Raw genomic sequence first — 12424 nt, 5'->3', positions numbered from 1 at the left:
CAGGTTGTTCTCTTTCTACCCAATTGTTTTCTAAAAAAAATCAGCAAGTCTAAATATGCTTTCAAAATTGTTATTTTTGCTGCTGTCAGACAAAATAGATTATGTGCTTTTGTGGCAGAAGTAGAATTTTGTCTTCAATTTGATTCTGTTGGATCTTAAACTATTTTAAGTTACGGACTACAACACCACCTCTTTATCTTGGAGTTTGCTAGTCAAATGGACAAGGATCTTATTATCTTTTTACAAATGACTCCACAGAAATCATGACGCAGAGAACAAGTTGCCACAACGGTCATCTATAATGCTTCTATTGATTTTATGTAACACATGTATCTAACACATGTATCCTCTTCAATCCCAGTACAAGAAATACAGGCAAGATACAAAAGAATTGCTAACTACTGATCCCACAAAGATGTTAGGAAAAAAGACATCCACCAGCATGCATATGTGTGTCCTCAGGATTCAACTAGTTCACAGGCGGTGTGTGCCTCTTCGACATTGCAAGTTGTATATAGTAGTGACCGAGCCCATGGATCATAAATTGATGTCTAGTCGGCTTGGCGTACTACTGCTTGCGTCAGGAATCGCCGATGAGGAGAACCTGTGATATCTGTAGTTCTCTGAGGAAGAAGACATTGGCTGCTGCGGGTAGAGAGTGAGTGGTGGAGTTAGGTTCCGCTGAGCAGGCAACGGGACGACACCATTGTATTTGTACCTCTGTCCACCATAGCTGAAAAAAGGATCGCAGTTTAATGCCTCAACAAGAAGTTGCAAAGTACGTAACAAATAAGAGAACAACTGTACTTGTTAACCATGTATTTCCAGTCAAGTAGATTTCAGATGACAACTACAAAGATGATATTGATCCAGCGAGCGCACTAGCAGACTGCCAGTAACGCATGAGGCTACAGATGCTCACCTTTTCCTTTTGAACAGCTCTTCGTCATTAACAGTTTCTACAGGAAGAATGGTATCCTCTCTAGGAGTGAGAGACCATGGGCTAGGGGCAGGAAGCTCATTTGAGAAATACCTTCTCCTTATCAACTGAAAGAGAAATCTGAACAACATTAGTACATAATGGTATGTAGCAAGAATTCTCGTTTGCTACTCAAATGGGCAATTATTCTTTTGCACAAACCATACGGAAGAACTTGGCCAAAGCTTCTTTGTCATATCTTGCATCTTTGGCAGCCTGCATTCAAAGGTCAATCAATCATTTCCCAGAGCACTAAAACCTCAACCCCAACCAGTACACACATAATGTGAGGAGAGTAGAACATTTTTATCCATAGGCACACTGCCGAGGTCCATCAATTAAGTTCAAGTTTTTTTGTGTGGAAATAGTGAAGACATCGCACAAAATAATGAAAGATATTAATAACATCATGTTAATACAAAAACAATACCGTTAGCAGACCAGAGTTGCCAGGGAAGCTCTCAACAAGAGGAAGTTCTTCACTGGATGGAAGTAGGCCTTGCTTCTCAACCCATTGACGAGCAACATCAACAAGATTTCCACTGCTAACTCTTCTACCATCTCTTGGAGCAATGTCCACTTTGTTAGCGATCACTAGGTAAGGAACTGGAAGGCCTCCCGGACCACCAGACCCAAGAGGAGCTGAAAATGTTCCGGACTCAGCAACCTCAACTGCCCACTTGCTCAAATTTGTTTTCGTCTTCCTCTGAGATAGGTCATAAACAAATATGACACCTGATGAATAATTAAGGAGGAGGTGAATACAGGACCAGTCACCAGTATCTGTTCTTTTAAAGGGGTATCTACTTGCTCAGGGAAACACGAACCACATATCTAAAATCAATCAGGCACAATAGAACCAAAAGAATGAATTTTGTTAATTTGATAATTGGAGAAGTCACAATAAAAGAAGCTGATCTTTACACCTTTCGCTAGTTGAGAAGATTAGTTAAACCGGGAACAGCAGTGAATGAATTAACTTAAGTCATATAATTTCAGGAAGTTCTGCACTTGTGAGTTGAAGAGCAACTGGTAGCAAAATGGCCAATTTCTTCAGTGTATTTTACGCTAAGTTTTTTTTTTAAATACTGGTTGAGAAGAAAATACTATTCACCTATTCGTAATGAATATCATGCCATGCAGATAACCGAACTGATTGTTTAGAAAGAAAAGGACATAATAGTATGTTGGTAAAGAGAAAGGTGTACCATTAATTTGCGAATAAAAAAGTGAACGGCAATCTCGGTAGCGATCATGCCCTGAAACATCCCAAAGTTCAACAAAGAAGTTCCTTTCAGCATCACCCTTGATGACATTAGATGAACTCCCTGGACTTCCATAAGTAATATGCTGAAACGATTGAGTGAACATTTCAGCATGAATACACCGCCAAACAATGGATCGATCATATCATATTACTTTGCTTACTTTAACATCAACTGCACATCCAATTGTTTGAGCCGGTCGAGAAATTGCAGAACCTTTCAGAACGAGATGCATCAATGAAGTTTTCCCCACACCTGCAAAACAGTGGAAAATGACCATCTCCGGAAAAACTAAATAATAAGGATTGAACTTGTAAGAACAATATTGAACATCTCTACAAGTTTATGACAATGGCACAAGCCTAAAAATCTCTAGGTCATTTCAAATAATATTTGCCAGACTATTCTAATCTAGTAGTCCACACAGTATATGTATGATCAAAGATCGATGAAAAAACATTATTATTGTACAGAGGACACATCCACACCAGCCAAAGTACCTTGCGAGACAAGATTGACTGAACAGTTTTGAGAGTTGGGGCGTCTCAATTAAATAAATGGTTTTTCGAAATTAAGGATGAAATGCAAACTTAGGTGGAAGTTAGGTTTTAAAAATGTACTACTCTCTGATCTAAAAGTGGGACTGTTTTTTACTCCACGCATGCAGATCTTTGATTATTCTTTGTTCACGTCATCGATGCTGTCCTTAAATGAGATCCTGGCAATTCATGATGCAGATCCAACTCATTATTAGTCTCCATAAATCATTTCCTGGTACAGTGATGCATGGTCCATGCAAGTGCTGTAAAAGGCATCCCAATTATATTCACTTTATTACATTATCGCGAAAATATAGGTGAATATGAAATTTGGCAGTATGTCATGACACCATTTTCCTTTCCAAGTATTGCATGGATTTAGTCTTAAGCTAATTATAGAAAACTCGACATGTTGTCTGCACATAACTAAATTGGATTGCAAATTAGCCATTGTTAAATGAAAATCAGAAGGATCTGAGACCATGCCAGTGGTCAGCAAGGATGGGAAAGGAAAAAAAAAATACTGCCCAGATTCAGCAGTTTGAAATTACATTGTTTAAATCATAAAAGTGAAAAGGAGCTGCCGTTTGTCCATCTATTCAATATATACAACTAAAAGCAGAAGAAACATACAACAGTTAGAGGCATAACACCATATTTAGAATCTGGCACAACAAAGTTCCGTTGGAAGCAACCTTAACACCTCATGAACAACATCCATTAACCCAAGTGTATCTAGGCCCTAAAAGTAAATGATGTTCGATTGATTACTGAATGTATTAGAAAGATCTTAAATTCATCACAGAGCTAAGAAAATCTAACTAAGAGCCATGGATTCACTCCGTACCACTGGCCTAGCTCGTCACATCCTAGGCAAGAGGAGAAGGGCAAGAGTTTTTGGCAGTGAATCCGGAGAGGAATGGCTGACCTGAATCGCCGACGACGAGGACACGCACCTGGCCACACGGCGGCCCGCCGTTGACTTCCCGCCTGCTCCCGCTCGCGCCACCGTCCCTCCAAAACATCATACCCTCCCCCTCCAATAAACAATCGAGCAACGACAGGAGCTGCCGCAGCACAGACGGCTAGATCCGCGGATCCGGAGGCGGCTGGAGCCGCATCGATCGGTATAGATGGATTGATCCGAGAGGAACGGGTCTAGATCTTGGATGAGAAAGTTTTCTGACTAGGGCCGCTGGTGGGATCTGCGATCTCGCGGCTGGTGGGTTGGTCGGTCGGCGAGCTGCGACGGCTGACTCCTCCCTTGCTGCCGTGGCTTCTTTTCGCTCGCTTGCTGCCGCTGCTCTGTCGCGCTCGCGCATGGACTCCACTGCGGAAGCAACCGCAGTCCGCGGAGACTGGCCAGTCCACAGCCGTTGGATCAGACAGTCGTGATTGGTATTTGGCATCGATTCTACTGCTGTAGAAATTTCCCAATTTTTCTATAACACGAATACCCTCGTTTAAAAGAATATTTTTGGTGTAGAAAGTCTCAAATTCAGGATCTTTCACTGCACGGATTTTTTGGGAAACAAAATCATAGTACGCTCATCCATAGTGTTTAGAAATGTTCTTCCGAAAATGATCGAACAGTGAGCATATCAATGATAAAAAAATCAATGGGATAAGTGTAAGGTCCTATCGTAATAGGTACATTTCTTATTACTCCCATAGGGACTCTAAGAGTTTTATCAACTAGCATTATTGTTATATATTTGTCTTCTAATTGTGAATATTCAAGTTCATCTTGGATACCAAAATAAAATCTATATGGAATAACATTAATGGTTGATCCAATATCACAAAGGCAATAATAAGAAGATCCACCAAAAGTGCAAGGTAGGACATGTTTACCCACATTTTTCGCTTTGATCATAGCTTCTACAAATTGATACCAAAATAAAATCTATATGGAATAACATTAATGGTTGATCCAATATCACAAAGGCAATAATAGGAAGATCCACCAAAAGTGCAAGGTAGGACATGTTTACCCACATTTTTCGCTTTGATCATAGCTTCTACAAATTGTGAAGCTTCGGAGTCGAGCTCGACTACATTGCAATGTGCATACGTAGCTAAAATCCCCTCCTTAGTTACCTCACCTTCCGTATCTGCAACTTCATAAGTAGGTTCCTTATTACTAAATTTTTCCTCTAGTGCTCTTACCTCTTCCACCTCTTCTTCCTTTTGTTATGCAGGGAGTTGACCTCTAATGTGCCTTGCCGCTGTCATTGGGAAAGGGAGCGGCTCCTTATAAGGCGTCCTTTCAATGGGTACCACTTTGGATAGTTTAGCTTCAACTTGCTGACGTCTACGCACGCTTCTATTACTGTAGACAGTGTTGGGCCTCCAAGAGCAGAGGTTTGTAGAACAGCAGCAAGTTTCCCTTAAGTGAATCACCCAAGGTTTATCGAACTCAGGGAGGTAGAGGTCAAAGATATCCCTCTCAAGCAACCCTCCAATTAAGATACAAGAAGTCTCTTGTGTCCCCAACACACCTAATACACTTGTCAGATGTATAGGTGCACTAGTTCGGCGAGGAGATAGTGAAATACAAGTAATATGGATGATTATAAGTAGTAATTGCAATCTGAAATAAAAATAGCAGCAAGCGAACATGTAGCGAGAACTTGTTGGAAACGGTGTTTCAATGCTTAGAAACAAGGCCTAGGGATCATACTTTCACTAATGGACACTCTCAACAATGATCACATAATTGGACAATTAGATAACTTCTCTTCACTTGTGCTACTCCGAATTACTCTCCTATTGGAATCACTAATCATCACGTAGTGGCTACAAAAGCTCCACTCAAAGTTCATCAAGTACTTGACAAACACCACTCATAGGGATATCCTCATCAAATCATAATCCAAGATAATACCGTTGCAATTTAGACCGAGTACTAACATAGCATACACACTGTCACCAATAGCTATGAAAGGGGGAATAGATCACATCAATACTATCATAGTAATAGTTAACTTCATAATCCACAAGAGATTACAATCATAGCCTACGCCAAGTACTACATGATGCACACGCTGTCCTCTTTACATCATGGAGGAGGCCGGAATAGACTACTTTAATAACATCACTAGAGTAGCACATAGATTAATAGTGATACAAAGCTCATGATCACATAAAGATCACACCATGGGAGAGAGAGATGAACCACATAGCTACCGGTAGAACCCTCAGCCTCGGGGGAGAACTACTCCCTCCTCATCATGGGAGTCAGCAGCGGCGATGAAGATGGCGGTGGTGTCGATGGAGATGGATTCCGGGGGCACTTCCCCGTCCCGGTGGCGTGCCGGAACAGAGATTCTGTCCCCCGAAACTTGTCTTCGCGATGGCGGCGGCTACGGAACTCTTCGTGGAATATGACTTGATATTTTAGGGTTTTCGCGACGGAAGGAATATATAGGTGAAGGGGCAGAGTCGGGGGACGCCCGAGGGGCCCACCCCATATTGCAGCGCGGCCAGGGGTGGGGCCGCACCCCCTATGGTGTGGCCGCCTCGTGGCCCCTCTTCGTCTCCTCTTCGGTGTCCTGGAAGACTCCGTGGAAAATAAGACCGTGGGCTTTTGTTTCATCCAATTCCGAGAATATTTTCTGTGTAGGATTTCTGAAACCAAAAATAGCATAAAACAGGAACTGGCGCTTCGGCATCTTGTTAATAGGTTAGTACCGGAAAATGCATAAAAATGATATAAAGTGTATATAAAACATGTGAGTATTGTCATAAAACTAGCATGGAACATAAGAAATTATAGATACGTTTGAGACGTATCAAGCATCGCCAAGCTTAGTTCCTACTCGCCCTCGAGTAGGTAAACGATAAAAAGGATAATTTCTGAAGTGACATGCTACCATCATAATCTTGATCAATACTATTGTAAAGCATATGAGATGAATGAAGTGATTCAAAGCAATGGTCTATAGTTTGTTAACAAATAGATAATGACTAAACAAGCTGAACCATATAGCAAAGACTTTTCATGAATAGTACTTTCAAGACAAGCATCAACAAGTCTTGCATAAGAGTTAACTCATAAAGCAATAGATTCTTAATAGAAGGTTTTGAAGCAACACAAAGGAAGATTTAAGTTTCATGCAGTTGCTTTCAACTTTCAACATGTATATCTCATGGATAATTGTCAACACAAAGTAATATGATGAGTGCAAATAATCAAGTATGTAAGAATCAATGCACACGAGTTGACACAAGTGTTTGCTTCTAAGATAGAAAGAAGTAGGTAAACCGACTCAACATAAAGTAAAAGAAAGGCCCTTCGCAGAGGGAAGCAGGGATTACTCATGTGCTAGAGCTTTTTATTTTGAAAACATGGAAACAATTGTGTCAACGGTAGTAATAATTCATATGGGTTATGTATAAAACTTCCTATAAGTTGCAAGCCTCATGCATCGAATACTAATAGTGCCCGCACCTTGTCCTAATTAGCTCGGATTTCCATGGATTATCATTGCATTACATATGTTTCAACCAAGTGTCACAAAGGGGTACCTCTATGCCACTTGTACAAAGGTCCAAGGAGATAAATCGCATTTGATTTCTCGATTTTGATAGATCTCAACTTGAGGACATCCATATCGGGACAACATAGAAAACAGATAATGGACTCCTCTTTTATGCTTTAAGCATTCAACAACAGATAATATTCTCATAAGAGATTTGATGATTAATGTCCAAGCTGAAACTTCCACCATGATACATGGCTTTGGTTGGCGGCGCAATGTTCTTCTCTAACAATATGCATACTCAAACCATTTAACTCATGTCAAATCTCCCTTACTTCAGACAAGACGAACATGCATAGCAACTCACATGATATTCAACAAAGGTGTGACAGGTTGATGGCGTCCCCAGAAACATGGTTACCGCTCAACAAGCAACTTATAAGAACTAAGATACATAAGCGACATATTCTTTACTACAATAGTTTTTTTGGCTACTTTCCCATGAGCTATGTATTGCAAAGACCATGAGTGAATTTTTTAAAGTAGCACACAAGCAATTTACTTTGGAATGGCAGAAAAATACCACATAGTAGGTAGTTATGGTGGACACAAATGGCATAAGTTTTGGCTCAAGGTTTTGGATGCACGAGAAGCATTCCCTCTCAGTACAAGGATTTGTCTAGCAAGGTTGTTTGAAGCAAACACAAGTATGAACCAGTACAGCAAAACTTACATAAGAACATATTGCAAGCATTATAAGACTCTACACTGGCTTCCTTGTTGCTCAAACACTTTTACCAGAAAATATCTAGACTTTAGAGAGACCAATCATGCAAACCAAATTTCAACAAGCTCTACCGTAGTTCTCCACTAATAGGTTTAAACCACATGATGCAAGAGCTTAAACATGATCTACTTGAGAGCTCAAAACAATTGCCAAGTATCAAATTATTCAAGACAATATACCAAATACCACATGAAGCATTTTCTGTTTCCAACCAAATAGCAATAAATGAAGCGGCATTCAACTTTCGCCATGAACATTAAAAGTAAAACTAAGAACACCAGTGTTCAATATGAAAAAGCGGAGCGTGTCTCTCTCCCACACAAGGAATGCTAGGATCCGAATTTATTATAGCACAAACAAAAATAAAAGCACACGGACGCTCCAAATAAAGTACATAAGATGTGACGTAATAAAAATATAGTTTCACTAGAGGTGACCTGATAAGTTGTTGATGAAGAAGGGGATGCCTTGGGCATCCCCAAGCTTACATGCTTGAGTCTTCTTAAAATATGCAGGGATGAACCACGGTGGCATCCCCAAGCTTAGACTTTTCACTCTCCTTGATCATATTATATCATCCTCCTCTCTTGATCCTTGAAAACTTCCTTCACACCAAACTCAAAACAATCTCATTAGAGGGTTAGTGCATAATCAAAAATTCACATGTTCAGCAAGGACAAAATCATTCCCAACACTTCTGGACATTACCCAAGGCTACTGAAATTTAATGGAGCAAAGAAATCCACTCAAACACAGTAAAAGAGGCAATGTGAAATAAAAGGCAGAATCTGTCAAAACAGAACAGTCCGTAAAGACGAATTTTTTCGAGGCACTTAACATGCTCAGATGAAGAAGCTCAAATTGAATGAAAGTTGCGTACATATCTGAGGATCACTCATGAATTTTTGCAGAATTTTTAGATTCTCCTACAGAGAGAACAGCTCAAATTCGTGACAGCTAAAAATCTGTTTCTCCGCAGAAATCCAAATCTAGTATCAACCTTCTATCAAAGACTTTACTTGGCACAAAAACGAAATAAACATGATAAGAAGAGGTTGCTACAGTAGTAACAACTTCTAAGACACAACAAAACAGTAGCAAAAAATAAAAACATGGGTTATCTCCTAAGAAGTGCTTTCTTTATAGCCATTAAGATGGGCTTAGTAATTTTAATGATGCTCTCGCAAGAAATAAGAGTTGAAGCAAAAGAGAGCATCAAAAGCAAATAAGAAACACTTTTAAGTCTAACCCACTTCCTATGAAAAGGAATCTTGTAAATAAACAAGTCATGTAAGCATAATGCAATAAGCATAGGAAAACAAGACAAGCGCAACTTCAAGATTTTCAGCAAAAATAGAGGTGTTTTAGTAACATGAAAATCCCTACAACCATATTGTCCTCTCTCATAAAGATTTTCAGTAGCATCATGAACAAACTCAACAATATAACTATCACATGAAACATTCTTATCATGAGCTACATGCATAAAATTATTACTCTCCACATAAGCATAGTCATTACTATTAATTGTAGTGGGAGCAAATTCAATAAAATAGATATCATTATTATTCTCATCACCATAATCATCATATATAGGAGGCATATTGTAATCATAATTAATTTTATCCTCAATAGTAGATGGACTGAAAATATCACAATCACCATAACGAACTTGAATATGATAGACAAGCTGTATATTAGAGAGATGGTTTTGGGTAATCCCTCCATAACTATGACAAGTTTCATGAGGATGACGGTAATTATAACCTATGTCATAGTATTCTTTATAATAATTGTCAAAGACTGGAGGCTTAGTGTCATCATAAGAAATAGAATAGTTATCTTCCACAATGTGTTCATCTGTAAACATACCATCATTGTTACTAGAAGGAGATGTATCAAACATATAATCATCAGTAGCAAAAGGATTTTCAAGGATATCATCCCCAAGCTTAGAGCTTTCTATATCATTATGGGGAAAAACATGGATAGTACTAATACTATGGCAATTATTAACATCATCATTTTCAGAATTAGTGTCCCAGAGATCTTCAATATCAAAAGTAGTGTGCTCTTCTAAATCATGATCACTAATGTAGGTAAAGGGCATAGGAAGATCATTGTACTCAGATTCATTATCATAATAATCATTAGGAGCGACATACTTACGGTTACCTATCGTTATCTCGTACATGCGGGGATATGTCGTTACCTCTTTCTTTTTATTCCCCCTCTTCTTCTTCTTCTTCTTCGTTCCCTTCTTCTTCTTCTTCTTTTCCCCTTTAGGAGGGAGAGGCTTGAAAGGAAGCTTCTCCACATAACCTGGTTTATTAGAAACAATAGAAGAAACTTGGGAGGATACCTCTCTTTCATTAATAAGTTCAAAACACACAGCGGTCCTATCATATTTTGGCAAAGTGTCATCCTCTATAATATTTTGTATGTAAGTATTTGTATGGCAATTATCAATGCAATAAGAAAGACACCCATGCAGGACACTATTAATATCAAGAGCACTCATATCCACCAAAGAAGTTTTTCTCAATAACTCTTCACACTCCAAAAATAATGTAAGTTCATCATGCTGATTAGGAGTGATTTCATCATCACAATACAAATTGCAGCACTCATGAGGTTCGAATTATCATTGGAGGAGCATTGAAAATTAAAATGACCCACTCTATGGCAAAGTTCACAAATAAAAGGATAGAGGGCACAAACTTTTTCACCAAGATCATCTAGAGCCCTAGACCACTTTCTAGTTTTTTCATTCCTGTGATGGATACAATATTCTTCTTCAATTTTATTCTTTTCACAAGGTCTATGAACTCCACAAAAATTAACATGCTTATAGGAAATAGCATTTTCGAAGTTTGAGCATGTTCATTACAATCATTAATAACAGTTTCATCCTTCATGCGATGTCTTTAAAAGGTTCATGATACATGTACCAATTTTCTTTAGGAACATTAATATGAGAAGCAAAGGCTCTATAGCAATCGACCATAATTTGAGGATCAAGACCATATTTAGCACTAAGCTCTTGAAAATCAGCAGTTTGAGCGAAAGACTTAATGCAATCATACTCGTAGTTTATACCTGATTCTTTACCCTTGTCGTTTTCCCAATCTTCAGTATTGCTTTGAATTCTTTCAAGAAGATCCCATCTAGCTTCAACCTCCTTGCTTGTGAAAGATCCCTCCAAACAGGCATCTAGATAGTCCTTGTGGTGTCCTGAAAGCCTTGCATAAAAATTATTAATAATAACATTAGGGGAGCTCATGAATGGGACATTTGAGCATTAGTGACTTCAATCTCCCCCATGCTTGGGAAATACTCTCTCCATCACGAGGATAAAAGTTATAAATGTAATTCCTATCAACATGCACTTCATGAGGAGGATAAAATTTAGAATAAAAGACAGGTACAATTTCCTCCCAACCAATAGATCGACCATTCTTCGAGCATCTTATACCATTCCGTAGCTCGCCCTTCGGAGATATAGAGAATAGCTTCCTCTTAACTTGGTCCTTTGAAATACCTGCACTCTCGAACAACTCGCATAATTCATGTATAAAGAGTAAATGATCACTAGGATGGACAGTCCCATCTCCAAAATAGCAATTGTTCATAGCAAGTTCAACAATTTTCGTAGGTATCTTGAAGGGAATACTTTCGGTAGGTGGATTTGGAATATCACAAGCATCATTCGAATCACCACATATTGGAGACAAAGCATTATCAAGGCAAAATACTTCTTCCAAAGCTCGAGGAGCAAAAAATATTATTTTTATATAAACTAGCTTCCCCAAGCTTAGACTTTTCCATAGCATTAGCAGTAATTGCGTTTATACTAATAACATTGCTACTAGCATGCAAATAAGGTTCCATAGGTTTTTTAATTTTCGCATTAAACAATTCATGCCTTAACTCAGGAAAAAGATTAAAAAGCTCACTAATTTTTTTGTTGTTTTCCATTATGCCTAACTAGTGAAAAATAAAAACAAGAAACAAAAAGATGCAATTGCAGAATCTAAAGGAAATAACTTCGAGCACTCACACACCGGCAACAGTGCTAGGAAATAGCTTAGTAGTCGGAGGATGTGAATACCTTTTACCTTATGTAATGTCCCAGGTTTAGAGACGATCGAGGGGTAGATTTTAGAAAGCGATGTGCATTGCATCGTAAATTCTGGGGAAATTTCGCGCTTTTAAAAGAAAACTGCATCGAAGGGGGACAAGTTTCTCTCTCGACACCTTACAGGGTTAGGGTTTCGAGAGTGCGATAAACTTGCACCTCAATTAGTTCAATTAGGGTTTTTGAGAAGAGAGGGGAATAGTTCATCACAAATATTAAGTTGCATGATTGA

The 12424-nt window shown here is 38.8% G+C and overlaps 1 protein-coding gene across 1 annotated transcript; it reads right to left on the bottom strand.

Moving 5' to 3' along the window:
- Positions 1-278: 278 nt before the first annotated feature.
- Positions 279-4082, bottom strand: LOC124649894 (small GTPase LIP1-like). Its single transcript, XM_047189464.1, has 7 exons — positions 3712-4082; positions 2408-2499; positions 2188-2329; positions 1410-1714; positions 1142-1195; positions 923-1047; positions 279-733 (listed from the first exon to the last, which is right to left on the bottom strand). Exons 1-7 carry the CDS (start codon positions 3809-3811, stop codon positions 538-540), a joined length of 1014 nt encoding a protein of 337 aa, XP_047045420.1. The 5' UTR covers positions 3812-4082; the 3' UTR covers positions 279-537.
- Positions 4083-12424: the final 8342 nt, after the last annotated feature.

Source organism: Lolium rigidum, chromosome 4 (genome assembly GCF_022539505.1).
Source record: "Lolium rigidum isolate FL_2022 chromosome 4, APGP_CSIRO_Lrig_0.1, whole genome shotgun sequence".
NCBI lineage: Eukaryota > Viridiplantae > Streptophyta > Magnoliopsida > Poales > Poaceae > Lolium > Lolium rigidum.
The sequence above is the reverse complement of the archived record's forward strand: the minus strand, read 5'-3'. Positions and strand labels throughout refer to the sequence as shown.